We start from the raw sequence: 19,859 nt of genomic DNA on the forward strand, positions 1-19,859 counted from the left end.
GCAATTTTGTTTTGGTCGCGGTAGCAGTAAACAGCACTGGACGTGGACAAATGGGTAGGCACGTTTTGGACGGAACTACGGCAGCTGGCGGCCCAGGCGCAGAGCAGGTCGTTTTCGGCCACGCAACAGTGGCAGCGGGGGTGGCCGGGACGCCCCGTCCGATAGCACGGTTGCCGCCAGATGCGGCGGGCTGGGGCTGGGGACCCACAGCACGTGGTGCGGGTGGGACGCGGGGGCGGCCGCTGGTCGCTGCTGTGCTCTGGTTAACGCTTTATGCCATACTCTACCCGTTAGTGCGGGACTTGAGGAAGAATCTGAGGGACAGGTCCATACGTATGAAGGAAGTGACTCGAGTAAATAAATGTTGCGCTCCACTGCAGTAACGTTAACCACAGTCATCCCCACTACCATGTGAACCCTTCATGACAAGTCAAACGATGGCAAGACTGAGAAGCTTGTTCATTAGAGTTTATTCCAGCTCTCAAAGCGACTGTGTGGGACCGAGTCTCAGTGGTCCTGAACTGATGAAGATTGCAACAGTTATAACCTTTCGATTACCGACGGAACGTGTGTGTCCCACGATATGTTATTAGACAACCAATTGGAATTTGTTGCCAGTTATTGCTATGTATTAATTTTCCATTGGTAAAGGGAAGACTACTAATGGTTAGCAGAATTCTCATAGTTACAGCTTGCTCCTGTAGGTCATGCTATCTTCAAGTTTAATTAGTTCGCACCTGCAGGTAGGCAACCCAATTACCAGAATCGCAAAGCGGGCTACCTTCATGCATTCACGGACACATCGCGTCAACGACTTGCACCCACGAACTGATGCTTGCCGCATCACAAACGAAGACAATAATTAGCACCTGTAGTTTGAGTTACAAACTCTGTTCACTGATGTGTGTCTGTTCTCAATATGTCTTGCATGTTTTGCGCAGTCGTCTTCCAAAATCCTTGGGGGTACTTACGAATAATCTTGTATGTCCAACTCTCACGCCCGCAATCTTCTTGGAAAACCAAATCGCGAGAAATATTCTTTTCATGCTGTTACTTTGACTGAGACACTTATTTGAAACTATACATTTTTTAAATGAAACTGACAGTCAAATAGTTAAGCAAATGCAGGCCTTGCGCCTACAGGGGATACAGCGGTAGTTGTAATTAATGCTGAGGTGAACAGGCAAAGGTCGTATATCATCTGAGTTATTTGACTGGTTTTGCTCGGCAAGTGTGCTGACAATGTTTTAAATCTCTATCGTGTTGCCATCAGGGCAATGAATATCTGAGAATGCTCGCGCCTGAAAAATGAAACTAGACAAATAAATCAAATAACAACCGATCTGTGACACTGTACCTATTCAGTAACTATCATTTTTAAAATGACGTTAGATGTACCATGCAGCCAACACCATACATTAACGGTACATCTGATGATTAAAAAAGGCTGTGGTGGAGTGTACAGAACATACGGTACAGTAGATGTCCGTTGAAATTACGTGCGAGGTACAATCTATTCAATAGTTCAAGCTGATTTTGTAATTTTCCTTAATTTATTATTCGAGTATACTGACGATAATAGGAATTCGTGTTCCAAATTGTTTAGTATGTTGAACGTAGAACTTGGCGACGATATACCCCTCAAACGAAAATAATTTTTCATTTTAATTACCTTCTTATATTGAGTCGCACGAATAAGTTGGAGAATGGCACTTCAGGATTTAACGTCCCGTCGACGACGAGGTCATTAGAGGCGGAGCGCAAATATGGAATGGAGAATTTGGGGGAGGAAATCACCCATGCCCTTTCAAAGCAATCAGCCTGGCATTCGCTTTAAGCGATTTAGGGAAACCACCGAAAATCCGAATCTGGATGGCCAGACACGGATCTGAACCGGAGCCATCTCGAATACCATTCACGTGTCTCATTACTATGCAATCGCGCTCTGTCCTGTGGCGGTGGCTTGGGATACTTATTCGTTACGTGCTACCTACAGAATGTCCACTCCATAAACCGTAATATACTTTGGGTGGTGGGAGAGAGGGGGGGGGGGGAGGAGCAGGAGTGCCTTACGGTAATTTACTGTACGGCAAAGAAGGAAAAACTTATTTCAAGATGGACGGAGCGCAGTCTAAACCCGCCTACGGCTTGGCAGTTTGCAAGAAGTTGTGTATCATAAATTGTAGGTTCTACGTCTAGTTGGCTCTTCGATTATTTTGTTATTTAGATGACTTTCCTGGGCAACAGTTGGCGTGAGCGGAAAGTAGCAATTTACAATGACGTTAGAAATCTATCTCAAAATGATTGCCGGGCGGGGTGGCCGAGCGGTCTAGGCGCCTTGTCACGGTCCGCGCGGCTTCCCCCCTTCGGAGGTTCGACTCCTCCCTCGGGCATGGGTGTGTGTGTTTGTCCTTAGCGAAAGTTAGATTAAGTCGTGTGTAAGCTTAAGGACCGATGACCTCAGCAGTTTGGTCGCATAAGACATTACCACAAATTTCCGATTTCAAAATGATTGGGCGAGTTTATTCTCAGATCTACGGCAAACAATTACATCTGACACGGCCATGACTTGTGCTGGCTTGTGCTGGTGATACAAACCTTCGGGTAATGTAATTCTCACCCTTTCACAGACAAAGCAAAACCGGGACTAGATCCCGGAACCTTCCCTTCTGCGGCCAATCTTACCGACTGAGCCATTCGGGAATGATACACCCTAACAGATTCGTTTCTGCCAGTGCCTCTCTGCTGCTTTCCAAATTTCACAGAAGCTCTCCTGCGCGCAAAAAGTACGTTGAGACCAGCGCTTACTCCGCTGCAGAGTGAAACATTCATTCTGGAGTCAAGTAAATATTGAATTATAAACTGAATGTGTTAACGGTACGAAGATACTGGTGTATGGGGACGGTAAAAATGGACTTCCGAGCCTAACTGCAGAGTGCTGCAGGATGATGTGCTATTCGCGACGCGGGCGGAGGGCGTTGGCCCTTCTTGGTAATAATATATCAAAAATCGCCGGCAGCGCTTTTTCGTCCCCGCAGCCTGGCGAGGCGCCAGCGGAAGCGACGACTGCGAGACGCCGGAGGGGAGGGCAATGGCTCGCGGACTGGCGTAGGGTGTGGCAGGGAGGAAGTGGCCAGGGCCAGAGCGCGGAAATCTTCCTGGCCACCATTTGGGGCGGGCTACGATTCTCCCAAAAAAGAAATGGCTGCCGCTCGAATACTGCTACAGCACTGCCAACACTGTAGTATTTTGACATCAGATTAACGCAAATTTTTATTCATTTTCGTGATCAAAGCTCCCTTGGTGATTTATCTCCAGTTTTCTTCATGTTTCAACGCTAAAGGTTCCGGAGAAAAACCTTGATATTTATGCATCCTTTTAGCTGTACTTGGTGCATAGGTGGCTTTGAATTTACGCTTGATGGAATATTAACGTCCGGATGTTCACAATTTGACCCACGGCGTTCTTTCCAATTCTGTTAATCTGAACCCAGCAGCATGTTACACCGGTTCTGCACTATACTTTTAAACGTTAATAGAGCCATATGACTTAATTATCACTTAATATTCTGCATATTTACACTGACGGAAAAGAAAACGAATACAAAAAAATCGTTAATGGATAGTAATGAAAAGTCGAGAATACATCTCCTGGCCGGGGTGGCCGAGCGGTTCTAAGCGCTACAGTCTAGAACCGCACGACCGTTACGGTCGCAGATTCGAATCCTGCCTCGGCCATGGATGTGTGTGATGTCTTAGGTTAGTTAGGTTTAAGTAGACCTAAATCTAGGGGACTGATGACCTCAGAAGTTCAGTCCCATAGTGCTCAGAGCCATTTGAACCATTTCGAGAATACATTTGTCTAGGTAACATATTTAAGTGATTAACATTGCAAGATCACAGGTCAGTGTAAGCGCGAGATAATCTGCTACAAAAGTAAACTGCTGGTATATTCGTAACAGATGTAATCGCCAGAAAGTTGAATGCACGCATGCAAATGTGCATGCATTGTGTTGCAGAGGTGCCGGATGTCAGTTTGTGGAATGGAGTTCCATGCCTATTGCACTTGGTCGGTCAATAAATGGACGGATAATGCTGGCTGCGGACGGATGACACTGGTGTTATCGTCCGATGATGCTGTTCGTTTGGAGACAGATCTGGTGATCGAGTAGGCCAAGGCAACATGTCGACACTCTGTGCAGCAGGCTGAGTTGCAACAACGGTATGTGGGTGAGTGTTATCCTGTTAGAAAATGTTCCCGGTAATGCTCTTTTTGAATGGCAGCACAACAGGGCGAATCATCAGATTGCTGTACAAATTTGCGTTCATGATGTGTGGGATAACCACGAGATTGCTTCTGCTATCATACGAAATCCCACTGCAGGTCAGAACTCCCAAGTGTAGGTGCAGTGTGTCCAGCACGCACACAGCTTGGTTGCAGGCCCCCAGCTGACCTCCTCCTAACCAACACGCGGCCATCACTGGCACCGAGGCAGAACCAGCTTTCATCAGGAAACACGACAGACCTCCACGCTGCCCTCCGGTGAGCTCCTGCTTGACGCGACTCAAGTCCCAAATGGTGGTGGTTTGAGGTCAGTGGATTGCACGCTACATGGCGCCAGGCTGGAGACTGTCCTCGAAGTATCCTACTTGTAACAGTTGGTTGTATCAGTGTGCTCCCAACTGCTGCTCAAATTGCCGCCGCAGGTGTAGTACGATGCGCCAGAGCCATACGCCGAACTCGATAGTCTTCCCTATCGGTAGTGTCCTGCGGCTGTCTGGAGCCCGGTTCATGTACAGTGACTACATTCAGGCCAAGTCTTTCTGCAATGTCGCAGGAGGAACATCCAGCTTCTCGTAGCCTTATTACACGACCTCTTTCGAACTCAGTGAGGTTCTGATAAAGGCGTCTTTGTCGCCTTAAACGCATTCTTGACTAGCATCAACTCATCACATCCAACCTCAAAGGTAACTACCGCTGACGACCATTATAGTGTGTATTTGAAGCAAACCTGATTTGCATCCTAATAGTAGCGCGACTAGCGCCTCTCTGATGCGACTGACGCGAAATTTGAATAGACATTTTCTTTCAGATGTAGAAACACGCCTACCAACTTTGGTTTATGCTGCGTAACTCCCTCTTGGTGCAGCAATTTCTTCTCCGTCAGTGTATAATTTTCTTTTTTAAGCGGAGGTTGGATTTTCGCATGAAGAGCACACTTCCCAGCAACTGTGAACAATTACAGCACAACAGTTAAGTTCAGATGATGAACATCTATAGTGATGGACTGTAACGCCTTGGAATTTTTTATATATTTTTTATTTTTTATCTTCCTCATGAGGAGTGACACTTTGAGCTAAATTCTGGAGCCGGAAATTCTAACCAGCCTCTTTAACCTGGAGAGAAGTTATTTCAATGAGGCGGGCCCTGTGTGACCGAGCGGTTCTAGGCGCTTCAGTCTGGAACCGCGCGACCGGTGTGGTCGCGGGTTCGAATCCTGCCTCGGGCATGGATGTGTGTGATGTCCTTAGGTTAGTTAGGTTTAAGTAGTTCTAAGTTCTAGGGGACTTATGACCTCAGATGTTAAGTCCCATAGTGCCAGAGCCATTTGAACCATTTATTTCAATAATAATAATAATAATGGCGTGTGACGAGGGCCTCCAGTGCCTGGTGCAAGTCTTTCGTTTTGACGCCACTTCGGCGACTTGCGCGTCGATGGGGATGAATTGATGATGACGTCGATGGAGATGAAATGATGATGATTAGGACAGCAAAACACCCAGTCCCTGAGCGGAGAAAGTCTCCCACACAGCCGGGAGTCGAACCCGGGCCCTTAGGATTGACAGTCTGTCGCGCTGACCACTCAGCTAACGGGGGCGGACATTTATTTATTTCAATGAGAGAAGTTATTCCAATCGCAGACTAGCCTTATCAGCTATTTCCCTGAGAGTGTAGTCCGAGCCCTACGCGTTTTCAGAGGATCTAGAGAAGGATAATAGTTTTCTTTTAGATTTTGTTGAAGTACACGCTGGTTTGAACAGGGGTATTGAACCAGGGCACTAAACTTAGTCGGTCGCGTTTCGCTTTTAATACTCTTCCATGTTGACCTATCCGAGCAGACCTATCCTCAAAAAGTTGTTGTTCATGGCGGAAGACGAGTTTGACTCTCACTCTCTCTCTCTCTCTCTCTCTCTCTCTCTCTCTCTGTCTGAGCCAGTAAAGTTGCAGGAATTGTGGCAGGCCGGCGATGGCTTGCGAACTGGTGAAGGGTGAGGGCACCCAGCAGCAGCAGAAGGCAGGTAGCGAGCGGTGGCAGGAAGTCGGCCGGAGCATCCGCCCTGATAGCGGCACGCCGCTTCCGCCCAACGCTTCGCGACAACCGCCGCCACTGCCAGCAGCTCCGCGGGCCCATCTGGGGATTCACTGGCTGTCCATTAGATAAATGCTGCAGCGACCTGCCAGCAAAGGGGTTAGGAGCTAAGCCGTCGCCACGTGTCTACCAAGTGCTACCGGGTAGTCAGTTCGCCCAGTGTAAGCACGTTAGTGTCCATTAGACCTACCGAGTGAGGCGACGTAGTGGTTAACACACTGGACACGCTTGCCGGAAGACGGCGTTTCAAATCCCTGTCCGATCGTATCTTTACAGGGGCGTGAACGGGGGAGGTTCAAATACACTTCCTAAATCAATTTCCCAATACCGCTATATGTAAAGGCTCCAATATCCATTACAGAAATGCGGTCCTAGCTGCACGATTTTCTCTTCCACTTGTTCTTGGAAATGTCGACTGATAAGGAGTCACTTTTTATGCAGCGAAGAACAAGAAGAAAGATCGGACAGCAAATAACTTATCAACTTGCTGTGTTTACTTTAAATGGCCATCGTGTTGACTAGGCCTGAAAGAGAAACGGCTGATTTCGAGAATCCATTCGTATAAAATAACTGAAGATCGGAACCAGATATCGATTTCAGCTTAAAGAGCTCGTCAGCGGAAACAGGTTTCCGGTATATAGTTTACACTTTCCGGAAGTAGTGTTGCTTGTAAATGTAGCGCATCTCTTCTTGCGTGTTTAATCTCGTTAGGTACAAGCACTGAACTACTAGCGTGACTGAAAACTTGGAATTAAAGCGATTCAAAATGAAATGGTAAGCAGAAAATAAAGGATAACGCTGACGTCTGTCTCCTTGCACTGTGAATTACCACATTAGGCAACAAACGAGCAGCTTGTACGGTTCCAAATTGAACGTCTCATTTCTGAAAATGCGATCCGAAAAAAAGCTATGTACCTCATTTTTCTGGCGGAAATGAAGACTATTTATTTCCTTTTTATATCTGTATCCTACCAGTAGGGTTATCACCTCAGCATAAAGCAGTTCATCCATCCATCTCATACCTGGATGAACTGTCTCTTGTTCACATGTATTCTACGTCGTTTACCACATTACATACCTGAAGATGGAGCCATGCGGCTTGGAAATAAATTGCAGTTAAAGTGGTAAGCAATAAATACAGCAGTTTGGATTGAGAATGTATTTATTTTCCACTCCACAAATGTTAGTCGCTCACGTCCCCAACTCTTCCACCACCACGGAAGCTGGAAAATATACAGGGTGAACCAAAAAGGAATTTACAAATTTGTAATACTACAGAAATTTATCGAGATAACTTTCAGAATCAGTAGAGGTGTCATTTTGTAGCAAATAACCTCAAATTTGATTCAATTCGGTGGACCACCCGATTTCCCCGCGGAAGTTCGACATTTTCTCGGCAGTCGGTGGACAGGCCGTGAAGGGCCAATCGCACTTGACACCACTGGATTTTTGGGATGTCTGCCGCATCGCAAATGAGTCACATCGAACCAAAATGACACTTGACCGTTTTATAAGAAATCTGAGGTTGTTTGCTACCGATTGTGCTAAGTTCTCAATAAATTTCTACATCATTCCAAAATTGTAAGTCATTTTTGATTCACCTTATACTACACCCTTTATTCCTCACAAACTGATTTTGTTCCACTTTTCATTCTCTAAATGAGGTGAAAAAGGCATCATTAGAGAGCGGAGTTCTTTTGATTCTACTGCGAGCTATAATACGGTATCAATCAATTTTGTCCATTCTCCCAGATTAAATCTGATTCACATATATATCGCAAAACTGCGGGAAGCTTCCAAGGAGCGGAAGCGCTAGCCATTTCGTCGTAGCGCTCGATCCACTTCCCTTTTTTCCCTAGCTTTAGCTACCACGTACAACAGCCGGTGACCGCTCGCGACGCAGTGCCATAATTCTAGAGCCGTGGCAATGACTGCGTGGCGTGGCGAGCAGCCGGCAACCAGTTTTGTCATCGCCACGTCCCGCTTCCTCTCTGGCCGTTCGTTGCTCGCTGCCCTCCGTTGCCAGACGTCCTCCTTTCCGTGTCCCTCGATGCCTGTCTATACGGCACGGCACGGGGCGGCCGATCGATTGAATGGCGTCAGGGCGGGCGCCGGCGACGGCAACTGTGCGGTTCGGCTCGGCGTGGAAACCAGGCCAGCAAAACACACACACACACACACACACACACACACACACACACACAATGGCCGGCTCCTGCCTGTTGGCCCCCAGCGATTTTCTCGTCAAACTCTCCCCATCCTCCGCCACTCGAGCCGCGCCCTGCTCCCTCCCTCTTTGGCTCTATACAGTCATCCCCCCGCTGCGATGTCAAAGCCCTCACAAAGCTTACCGTCCCGAGGCGGGGGCGCGATTGCTGTCGCGGTCGTATCCGTAATCGTTTAGCTGTTTGCTGATTAACCTTTCCCAAAGTGACTAAACTATTGGCACCTAGCCTGTCTCTCACTTTCTACCTGTGTGTGTGTGTGTGTGTGTGTGTGTGTGTGTGTGTGTGTGTGTTCGCGCTCACACGCCCCATGATCTTTCTCCCTATGGCTAAAACGAGCTAAGCTTTCTCATCAACCCACCATCTCCCTTCAAGAGCGAGAATGAAGAAAAAACGGGCCCCATCTTTTTTCTTTTCTCTCCACTAAGACCTGCCTTATAAAATAGGCAGCCTCGCTTCTGGAAACTCGCATTCTATTTCCGATTCGCCGGGACCGTTGTTACTTTCTAGTGATGGTCAGCCATCCGGCAAGCTTCTCCCAGTCTGAATAAAAGTCCTCCGCATACGATGTACTCGATCGCGACCCACGGCGACTGAAGTGACGCCCATCCTCGTAGTCTCTCGAGCTCGACTATAATGATTTATATTACACGAGAATTATCGAGTTACAGGTCACTTGTCAGCCCGTCATTAAAATCATACCAAGGAGAAATCCAGTGGCGTCAAACATCGCTAAAAATTTTCTAGGCAGTGAAGAGACTAGTAATAGATTTCACTCCTGAATCCCACATGGACCACAAAGACATGATTTGACCCATTACAGCGTGCAGAGAGGCATTGAGCTCCATACAAAATTGGAATGGAAGAAACCTTAATGTGTCGCACAATCCTAAAAACCCTCTGTCGTACGTGACAGTGATTTGCTGAGTGTACACAGATGGTTAGCTACAATATTTCAATATTCTCAGTTACATTGCTAATAATCCTGCAGTTTTAACCTCTTTTCATGATATTTGTATCACTGTGCGATACTCACTCCAGCTCAGAAGGCAGCAATATTTAACCATCTAAATATATGCATAGTATAATATAACTTTCATTATTAGGCCTAATATTTGTTACAGATTTTGAGAGACAGGAATGCATGTAACACCTTTTATATCAGTAAAATTTTTCTAAGAGTCTACATTACCTCTGAAGTCTAAAGGAGATAGGTGGATACATTTTGTCACTTACTAACACCATTGCTACTTCTAGCAACCTCCCCCCCCCCCCCCCCCCACTGTCTCTTCTGTTGCTGTATAGAATATTCCTCCCTTTCTACATCAACAGACCAGATCAAGGTCTCAATATGAAAAACCAAGACATTTGCTGAATCTGTACAACATTGTAAGAGTGTTTACGGTAAATGTACCTAATGGAATCTCATGACAAAGGAAAAATAGCAGAAGCAGTATTCCCACAAATGTAGGAGCACCTGCGTTTATGCCCAGAGTCCACTTCAGCAAAATCTTTCTGGGTGTTTGACCTCATTATATGTGATAAAACTATTAGCATTTCAGCAACTATCGCAGGCAGCCAGAAAGTTGGTGGTTTTGACACACAGGATGCACTCACACTTCCGGAGGAATTTTACTGAAACCCTGGAAATAGTTCCACAACTGTCACCTCTCTGAATACGGTTCCATGAACTCCATGCAAAAGCACCATAAATCACTGATGCACAACACCTCAAATTTACAGTTATATAATACTAGTATTAAATTTCCTCGTATGTAGCATTTCCTTTCTATATACTCTTTTCATGGGTTTGATGAGAAGAGGAAATATTGAAAGAATGTTAATGAATGTCAGTAATACACCAAAATCTGTCATTTTCTGCTGTCAAAGACAGCTTAAAAAATCCTCATCACATGCAGACGTCAGTGATCAGCTGGAGGAACATTGTAGCTATAAGCTTAGTTCTCTTTTAAAATAAATAATAAAAAATATAGTAGGAACTGAACCAACAAAAAATTAAGCACAGCGGATGGCATTTTGTGCATATGATAGCATCTGAAAGTTATTCAGATATTCCATTGAAAGGTGTTAGAACTGTAATATTTGTGGCATGCCGACGCTCGTGTCTTATTTAGAGACTAAAGTATTTGGACAATATTATGAATATTACTTACTTCTCCTGCTGCAACTGTGCTGCACACCACACGTATGATGATATCAAATTATCTATCAGACATTAGTGATCTTAATATTAATGTTTCACTTGTTATTGTTATTAAAGCTGTTTCCATTGTAGCACCCAGAAAGACAATTTAGATTTTGAAACACTATAGCCTTTCCTAGCTACTACATCTAATTTCAGGCAATTTCATATTATCATATTATAAGTTCAAACTATGCACTATTGTTCAGGCTCAGTCTGTTTTCGTTACTTAATTCACTTTGATTTCTCAGTGGTAGTCTATTTTTTAAAATAGATGATGAATTGTGGACGATACAGCATTTACAATACATTCATAAGGATGTAATCCTATCTATCTTGTCTATTTCTTACTAAAGTGAGTGTAATGTTGACTGAATGGTGAAGAGTACACTGAATTAAAATTCTTACATGCTTACACCAAAGTGATACAGTCTCAAATATAGATAATATGTAATATCAGAAACTAAAGCTTTTGGAACTTGATATTCTGAATTTTTGTATTATGTCTCTGTTATAGGTTTCATTGGAGTGTATTCATGGTAATGATAGTATCTTTTTGGGGAGGGTTTAAGACCTTTCATTAAATTCATTATTATAACAACTAACAAACACTGATTTATCCAACAATATCTCTGTAAGCTTCAATACAAATATTGTGGCACAGGTGCTGCTGTTACCCAAGATGTCTAGTCCTTTGATGAAACCAGAATGTGTATCTCCATACTCCACAGTTACATTTAAAGTACAGATTTTATAAACGTTAAAGACATTGTTGCTGGGGTGTTTAGTACAAAGATTAATCTGATACACCTCTCCGTGCTAATCTGTCCTATGTTACTCTCTTCACCTGTGCATAACTACTACACCTTACAAAGATTTGAGCCTGCTTACTGTAGTGTCACCTATTTTTCTGTCCAAATAGCAAAACTAATCGACGACTTTTTGTATTTCATTTCCTAATCTAATTTGCTCAGCACGCACCTGATTTAATTCAACTACAATCCATTACTATTATTTTACTTTTATCGACGTTCATCTTATAATCTCTTAATAGTAAACAACTGCGGTCAGCAATTCTAAAACTCATTTGTCTCTAAGCTTACACTTCGCAGTTACTCTCTCGATTGTAGACTACATTAATCAAATCTCGGGAAACGAGTAATAGAGAGAACAGCCAGTTCGACACGCACACACGTACATAGGTAAAACGTGGTACTCACGGTGGTTGCTGGCGTGGGTAGCCGGAGGCAGCGAAGGCGGGCGGCGGCTTCCCCTGGCCGTAGCCGCCCATCACGCCGACCCCCACGCCGCCCTGCTGCTGCGCAGGGCCCGACTGCGTCGACGTCGTCACGCCCCACACCGTCGTGACCACAGATAGCTGCTGCTGGTGCTGACCTGCGGCACCAGCTGTGCCGCCTCCGCCTCCAGGTGACCACTCCCTGCAACGTGACGAGGGGCGACATCTGGAACCTGCCCGATGCTTCAGGTACGGGAGTTACCGACTGAGAGTATACGCTTCTACCACTGTTCCTTCCCGTAACTCGAAAGCCTGATATACAGTAGTCGTTTCTTCACTTGTAACCCCCCCTCCCCGGGTGATGATAATGCTGAGCATTTGGAAGCAATAATACAGGATCTGTCACATCTATAAATTCATGCCTCCAAATTATAATCTTTAGAAAATAATGTCTAAAACACAGTGCTCCTCCGACAAATTGTTTGAGCAGATTAAGTTTTAGAAAATAAACCTCATGAAGTTGTAAGTTCAGTTGTCCATTTTTCCTACAACCTCCCCTGTATCAAATTTACTGTTCTGGAACAGGATGATTACTGGTGAGACATTCACAGTCTTGTTGGCAGAAATCTACTAATTTGTATCTGCAAATTAGTATATTATTTCAGTGATAAAGACTGTTTCAGCTATTTAATAATTTGCTTGTAATTCTGATGCTGTACATCAACCTTTTCGTCTTGTGCTTACAAAATCTCAAAGTCTGTGAGAAACAACGCAAACTCTTCACTGTTACAGTTGATTTTTATTTAATGTTTCACTGTTTTAAAAGACCATTATTTCATCTAAAGTTAGCATACATGTCGAGTTCAAATTTGACACACAAATAGATATTCTGTTAAAAAGCACAGTATGGAAGGATACTAAAAGAAACCGTACGATTTATACCATAAAGTGTTATTGAAAATATTTAAAAAATGGTTTATTTCTTTTTACAATCCTCAAATTAAGTGGCAAATAAGAATTCTTTTGTGAGAACATTTAAGTGTTCAATGCCACATCATAATTTCTCATTACACTAATGTTGTGGTTACAATAATAATGTGAATATCAGCAGGTGAGCTCAGACGTCACCAAAAATAAACATTTAGAAATGTTTTCACAGGCTCCAAACTGTTGTTTACCCAGTATTTACTTTATAAACTGGTAGTATAACCATAATAGCGAACAATTCAGTGTATCTCGTCAATGGGAAAGAAGATTTAGGATTAACTATGAATGAAGAGGTGGTAGGTGTTAGGTGAACGGTTGTGTTGTATGGGAATCTTTTAGGTAGAATGTAATTTAATACTGTTTTATATCATAAATGAAACATTCTGAAAGCATGCAGTTGCATTATAAGTCAGTGAAAACTTAAAACTTAAACTCACATTGACTTTCTGAAACTAACACAAATTCTGTGAAATACGGAAATACTCTTTGTGGTAATAGCAAAACCCGTACCTATGTCAAATGAGTGGTCACGAGCTGCCTTGAATCCTGCAGAATCCAATACGTCAATTTTGTATATTCTCTCATGGTCGTGATGCAATTTTGTGTTGGGGACTATTTCACACAAGCAGGGAGTGTGTTCAGTGCCATTCATGTGGCAAGAAACACTGCTTTACTGCAACAGCACCTGCTGAGCTGCTTGTTGAACATTCAGGGCATCAGCAATATTGCATTCCTGAAAATCAACTGGTTTTAATTTGCTTGGTCATAATTAACAAATGGGAATTTTATAATGTATAAAAAAACTCTGTCCAGAAAATGCACTAACTAAGGCATGCATCACATATCAAAGCAAATGAAATTTCGTGTAATTGCACCATTATCGCATAAAGTTATATATCAGTTTCTCAGTGACTAATGTCTCAACTATGAAAGCACAGCCAGCAGCTGCTATAATGAAAAGGGTCTAATATTTTGCAGATAGTGTGCATTATATCAGTTCTGAGAAATATTAAGGCTTCTCATCAACAAACAAGTCATAGCAAAATAAATGAGTATGTGTCCAATTGTTTACAGAAAAATATATCCATTCTCCAGAAAAGAGAGAAAACTGAAGGACACTGCCATTTTCCTTAGCAAAAATTAGAAAATTCTAAAGTTTCATTGAAACAGAAGTGCAAAGAATAGATACAACTGTGAGAAAATAAAAAGACATGTAAACGCTTTCGTTAACTAATTTGATGTAAGGTATTATGTGCCCAGAAATCAAACATGATATATATTGTTTGAGTATTATGCCTCTGTACAGTAACATGATTCAAGGAATGTCCTTTTTATAAATGATATTGTTTTAGGTATGTGCAATGAAATGAGTGCGGAATGAAAGGTCACACAAACAAAATAAGAATGCTACAAATCACACTAAATAAATGATTTTTTGTAAATGACGACACATCATTCACTATTAGATGTACAAATTTATTCTCAGAACTACTTCAAAATATTGCTTTGTACCATGCACATAGGAATATGTCATACACATTGTACTATATATGGCACGTGAATATTATAACAAATCTCTAAAAAGTGCTGTGTTGCCAAAAAATATGCTGTGATCTGCACACTAAATTGTGTCGCGAGAACCTACTTTTCCAATGTTGACAACAAATACGTATACTGAGACGACACTGCCAAACAGAGATAACCCAGTACACCATTAGAGTAACTAAAACTTTGAAGCTTAATCCCAGTCCTCACACTGAAAATATATAGTGCTAATCTCAGTTTTCAATGTTACTGTGGTGTCTGCATTGCAGTACACATATCACTGTCACGTTTGAAAAAAAAACCGCAAAGTTCTCGAAGCATATACTATACAGCAAAATGCTGCTTGATGGTTTTTTATATTATTGTCCACAGAAACAAAGTAATTGTGTGATCTTTGGTTGTAGTGTTTAACTGTAAATCTGTAAAGGTTTGTTGCCTGACAATTGAGACTACTGTGTTAACATTATTTGCCCGAAGATCAGATTATTTTGATGTAAGCAGTATTACAGTTTGATGTATTGAAAGGTGTGTCTAAGTTTTTATTTGGTGGCTTTTTTGTTTCACTTATATGTCGTGACTCCCCCCCCCCCCCCCCTCAACCACCCTCATTCTCTCTCTCTCTCTCTTCAACTGTTGTTTTTGCAATAATTAGTTTATGGTTTCAAATGTAGTTAAGAACATTACAGGTGATGTTCTCATCGTTCGAATTATTCAGTCGAATGCTGGGATCTTCTTCTAGAGACTTAAAGCAGTTACTTTCGGCAGAAATCCTCAAGACTACGGCGACATTGCTACGACCAGAACGCAATAGTAGGAAGAAGGAAATGATTTAAACAAAATCCTTAATCTGAAAGCGTTCAGATATCTGTATAACTTTCAAGGCCTAGAATAATTTGCGAGCAAAAATTGCATGTAATATTACTAGATTGAAATCAAAATTTTTAAAAGTTATTTAGACTATCTGCAGTTTCCATCTCGGCCACACAAGCCGCACGGGCTCAGAATATAATGGGCGGGCGTAATATTGGCAGGGCGACAGTTTGAAATATTCCTGCGTGGGGTTTTATATATAGCGCAACTTGTATTTGGTAGCGGTCTATTTTGCTCATTCTGAGCGGAGAGGAGCGGTGCAGGGCCGCGGCTGGCCACCCGCCAGGTTACGCGCCGGGGGGAGGGGCGGTCAGGGGGAGGGGGTGGCGTTGGAGGGGAGGGGAGGGCAGGCGAGAGCAGAAGCAGGAGCAGGAGCAGCAGCTCGTGGCTGCTTGCGCCGCCCTCAGCCGTAACAGCTGCAGCCGCCATCCGCCGCGTGGCGTCACTCTGTGTGTGTGTGTGTGTGTGTGTGTGTGTGTGGACTACTCGCTTCCTGCACCAGGGCCAACGCTCACCACCAAATACACACACACGCCTCGTATACTGTTCTATAAATGGGACGAGTTTGTATCAACAACAAATACTTTCTACAGATTAGCTCGGGGGACTGATACGTAGAGGTACAAATACTTGATACAGATTAGATCAGGTAACTGGAGTACTGAATCGTATCGAGGCACAACCTGAATAAAAGTATGATGAGGCATCGAGGAACAGTTAATTTGGTAGAGGGGCGTGTATATATGTGTGGGAGGGGGGGGGGGGGGATGTGTGATCCTAGTGGCGGGAGACCAGTGCTTGATTGGAGATACGAGGTATGCTGCACTGGCGAAGCCTTACTTCACAAATTACTGCTACGATTCGGGGTTCAGCGTTTGGGCGCCCTAATACATTTTTTCTTTTTTTCCCCTTGTCACTTGGCTTCGCCTTAGTTAACTCGTAACGTACGTGCAAAACGCCGAGTCGCAGCCTGGTGCCGATACCAGGATACATATAATGAGTCTCTAAAATCTGGCCGAGTGAGTTTTGAGGAAAGGAAGGGGAGACCATTTCCGTTTTGACTGTTTTTTACGATATTATAGGTAACCAACGGAAAAGGCGTATTATGGATCTGAGGGCGAGTGGGGCAATTATACGGAAAGAAATCGGCTACGTCATTTTTAGATTAGAGCCCCTGCATTCGTCTGATTTTTTTTATGGACAAAAAACTTTATCTGTATTGGGTTAAAAATTATTGTGTGTTTACACACTTGCACATTTGGATTTGTTTTTGAGTGGACCGAAGCTGCCACTCTGTATGTGCTCTCAGACGTACCAAGTCACGGTTATGTCTGTGTGCTGAGGGTATAACTTATACTGTATGTGTAGGAGGAGGGAAGTACAAGCTCGCATTGGGCAGAGAGGGAAAGAATGGCTTCTAATCTTATTAAAGGAAAATATCGTACAAATTCACTTAAATTTTGGTGACTTTGGTAACATCTCATTAGAATTAAATTAATACGCGCTCATTTAAACCTTCTTTCCTTCCAAATAAAAGCCCATTCCACAAAACTATACCATATCATTCGGGCAGAGCCTGAAATATACGCAATAATTTGATCATATCGCCGCGCGGGATTAGCCGAGCGGTCTAGGGCGCTGCAGTCATGGACTGTGCGGCTCGTCCCGGCGGATGTTCGAGTCCTCCCTCGGGCATGGGTGTGTGTGTTTGGTTAAGTAGTGTGTAAGCATAGGGACTGAGGAGCTTAGGAGTTAAGTCCCATAAGCTTCCACACACATTTCAATATTTCATCATATCGAAATATCGTTTAACTGGTAGAGCATCCAAGAATCTCAAACAAATAAATCGTCAAAAATTTCCCTAAGTAGATCAAGGCAAATTCTGGGACGGTTTCTTTGAAAAGAACACGGCCGATATCCTCCCCAGTCCGGAGCTTGTGGCAGTCTCTAATGACATAGTCACTGACGGGACATTAAAACCAAGGTTCCTTTAACAGGCACACCGATGTTTGCGCACGCTTCTGGCACATGGAATCAATAAGAACATAGCGTCTTGACTTCTCCTTGAGTCACACAGGAAAATCTGGAACTTAATGTACCTAATGCATAATGCGTTAATCGAGAATCGTGCATATTTAGTTGCACTACACTGCCTCCCAGATTCGGAAGCTCAAAATTCGTGTTTCTGATAGGATTTGAACTTGGAAAAATTCGAAATCATACGTAACCGTATCACAGAAATGTAGTCGCTTTAGCTGCGGAGAATTGAATTCAAGATTATGCAAAACGGGAGAAATATAGATCTTGAGAGGTCTGTAGGGACAACAATAGCCTCGGACGCCAAGAGCCCCACGTACAATGTTCTGAAGAGCTGGGACCTATAAAAATGACGTTTGACGGAGCAAGGCCATTGAGCTCATATTGGTGCGGAACCAGATTCTGCTTCCGAACCAGTCGTTCTGGTACAGGTTTTTTGCCTGTTCCTTAATCCACTCTACAGAGAGTGAGAGTGGATTCTTGTTCCCCGTCTTTGTGCAACTGATCTCGGTGATTTTGATGCTTCGGAATGATTTTCATTTAAATGCTAAACATCTAAAAACGGATCCAAATTCTGTGAGTGACACAGAAGAAACGTAGGCGCGTCGAAATTCATCACACTTTTCCAGTTTGTTCATAACAATCTTGCAGACGTAAACACATTACCAGCAACAGTGAACCGCTGAAATTCTAAAGCAACTAGTTTTTAAGTGACTTAGGTGGGTATGGGTGATATACTGGGAAAAATTTGCATTACCGCCGGCCGGAGTGGCCGTGCGGTTCTAGGCGCTACAGTCTGGAGTCGAGCGACCGCTACGGTCGCAGGTTCGAATCCTGCCTCGGGCATGGACGTGTGTGATGTCCTTAGGTTAGTTAGGTTTAATTAGTTCTAAGTTCTAGGCGACTGATGACCTCAGAAGTTAAGTCGCATAGTGTTCAGAGCCATTTGAACCATTTATTTGCATGACCTTTGGTTTTCATTAAATAAACGTGGGGCTCGCCCCTGAACAGCGAACTATTTGTTACTCGGCTTCCACATGCTAGAAAATATGAGTATTCAGTTTATTTCCAGCAATTCAGATATGTAAGTTTTCTGAAAGGCACCATTTATGAATCTGTAATTTTACATTCCAGGGAGCTCAATGATTCGTAGCGTGGATGACCAGAAATATGAATGTGACGTAAGAGTTGGAACACAGAAATCTTCGTTCGTAAAGTGACTTTTTTGCTGTCTGTTGTAAAACTGTGGGCCGGGCTTGACCTCAAACATTACCTGCTCGCGAAGGGAAGCACGAAAAAATTCTGGAAGACTAAAGAAACAGCTTATTCGTTCAATCTTTGAAAAAGTACGGTGTAAGAATTCGCGGGAGTCGACTTCAAACACGTAGCACGCGGACCGATTTAGGTTTTGCGTGTTTTCTCTAAGGCAAACGCAGGGACGGCAACTTCGAAAACGGCTGCCGAGTTCCTGGTCCAACCATCCTCTAATTTAGACGTAAAAGCCTGACCTTCCGCCCTTCAGTGTTCTTCATAGTGACCACAGCGAATAAGCCTCACGAACCGACTGAAATTCTTAGCTCTGTCTCTCAGAATGCTATGTGGATCGAAGCGCCTTCACCCACGACAGATTCGCAGCTCATTCGGGACTGTGACCTTGCCGCAAAGTAACCAGCTCTGCCAGTTTGCAGTCTTCTAGTCAGAGCTGAAAAAGAGATTCAAAACTACGCGCCCAGCTGCCTCTCGCAGCGCGGATGCGACCAGCTTTCCGTGTAAAAGGGGCGACTGCGATAGTGCCGGCGGAGGAGGAGCAGCCGCGGAGCTGGTGGGGGGGGGGGGGGGGGTTCCGGGCAGGTAACGCGCCGGCGCGCTCGGGGATCCCCTCCGCCCGCGCCGCGGCCGCCTCTGGAAGGTGGGTGGCCGCGGCGGCGGCGGCGTTCCCCGAAACTGGTTCCGGGCCTCCGGCCGCGGCGCACACGCGCTCCGCTCACACACAATGAGGCGCGAGCTTTGATCGCCGCCGCCGGGCGCGCCACCGTCGCGCCGGGCCACGCGCGCTCTGTCCCCGGCGCAGTTCACTAACTGATCTCAGCCAACCGGGGATGCTCGCGGGCTGCGAGCATCGGCTGCTCCGCGCAGGTGACTAGCCACGGGGGCGAGGGCGACACAGGGCGCGCGCTCACACATCTTTCGTAAACGTGAGGGAAACGGAGGGCACACTTCGCGAGGCACTGTACGACCAGCCCTTCTCCTTCAAGGGAATTTAGGGGGGCTTTCCGGTAACTGTTGGTAGTTATCCTCAGTCGTCAACATTAACTAGGTACATTGATGAGTTCCTTCTTCTTGCTGCAATTTTTGTACTAAAATATTAATCAACAGCATAGACAA

General features: G+C 44.3%; 2 protein-coding genes across 6 annotated transcripts in view; both read right to left on the bottom strand.

Annotated features, from left to right (window-relative positions):
* The window catches only part of LOC124782103 (zinc finger MIZ domain-containing protein 1), a 149,929-nt gene that overhangs the window by 120,217 nt on the left and 9,853 nt on the right, over positions 1–19,859 (bottom strand). For 3 of the 5 annotated variants that reach the window (XM_047253917.1, XM_047253918.1, XM_047253914.1), the window contains exons 2-3: positions 13,533–13,755; positions 12,019–12,237 (exon numbers count right to left, since the gene is read on the bottom strand). The gene's annotated coding sequence lies outside the window, so the exon portion shown is untranslated. The remainder of the gene's footprint in view (positions 1–12,018; positions 12,238–13,532; positions 13,756–19,859) is intronic. The other 2 variants (XM_047253915.1, XM_047253916.1) reach the window with 1 other exon arrangement.
* On the bottom strand, positions 76–19,658 carry LOC124780203 (uncharacterized protein C11orf96-like). The gene is made up of 4 exons (XM_047253763.1): positions 19,589–19,658; positions 19,335–19,530; positions 12,019–12,237; positions 76–259 (listed from the first exon to the last, which is right to left on the bottom strand). Exons 1-4 carry the CDS (start codon positions 19,656–19,658, stop codon positions 76–78), a joined length of 669 nt encoding a protein of 222 aa, XP_047109719.1.

The sequence above is a fragment of the Schistocerca piceifrons genome, chromosome 1 (genome assembly GCF_021461385.2).
Source record: "Schistocerca piceifrons isolate TAMUIC-IGC-003096 chromosome 1, iqSchPice1.1, whole genome shotgun sequence".
Taxonomy (NCBI): domain Eukaryota; kingdom Metazoa; phylum Arthropoda; class Insecta; order Orthoptera; family Acrididae; genus Schistocerca; species Schistocerca piceifrons.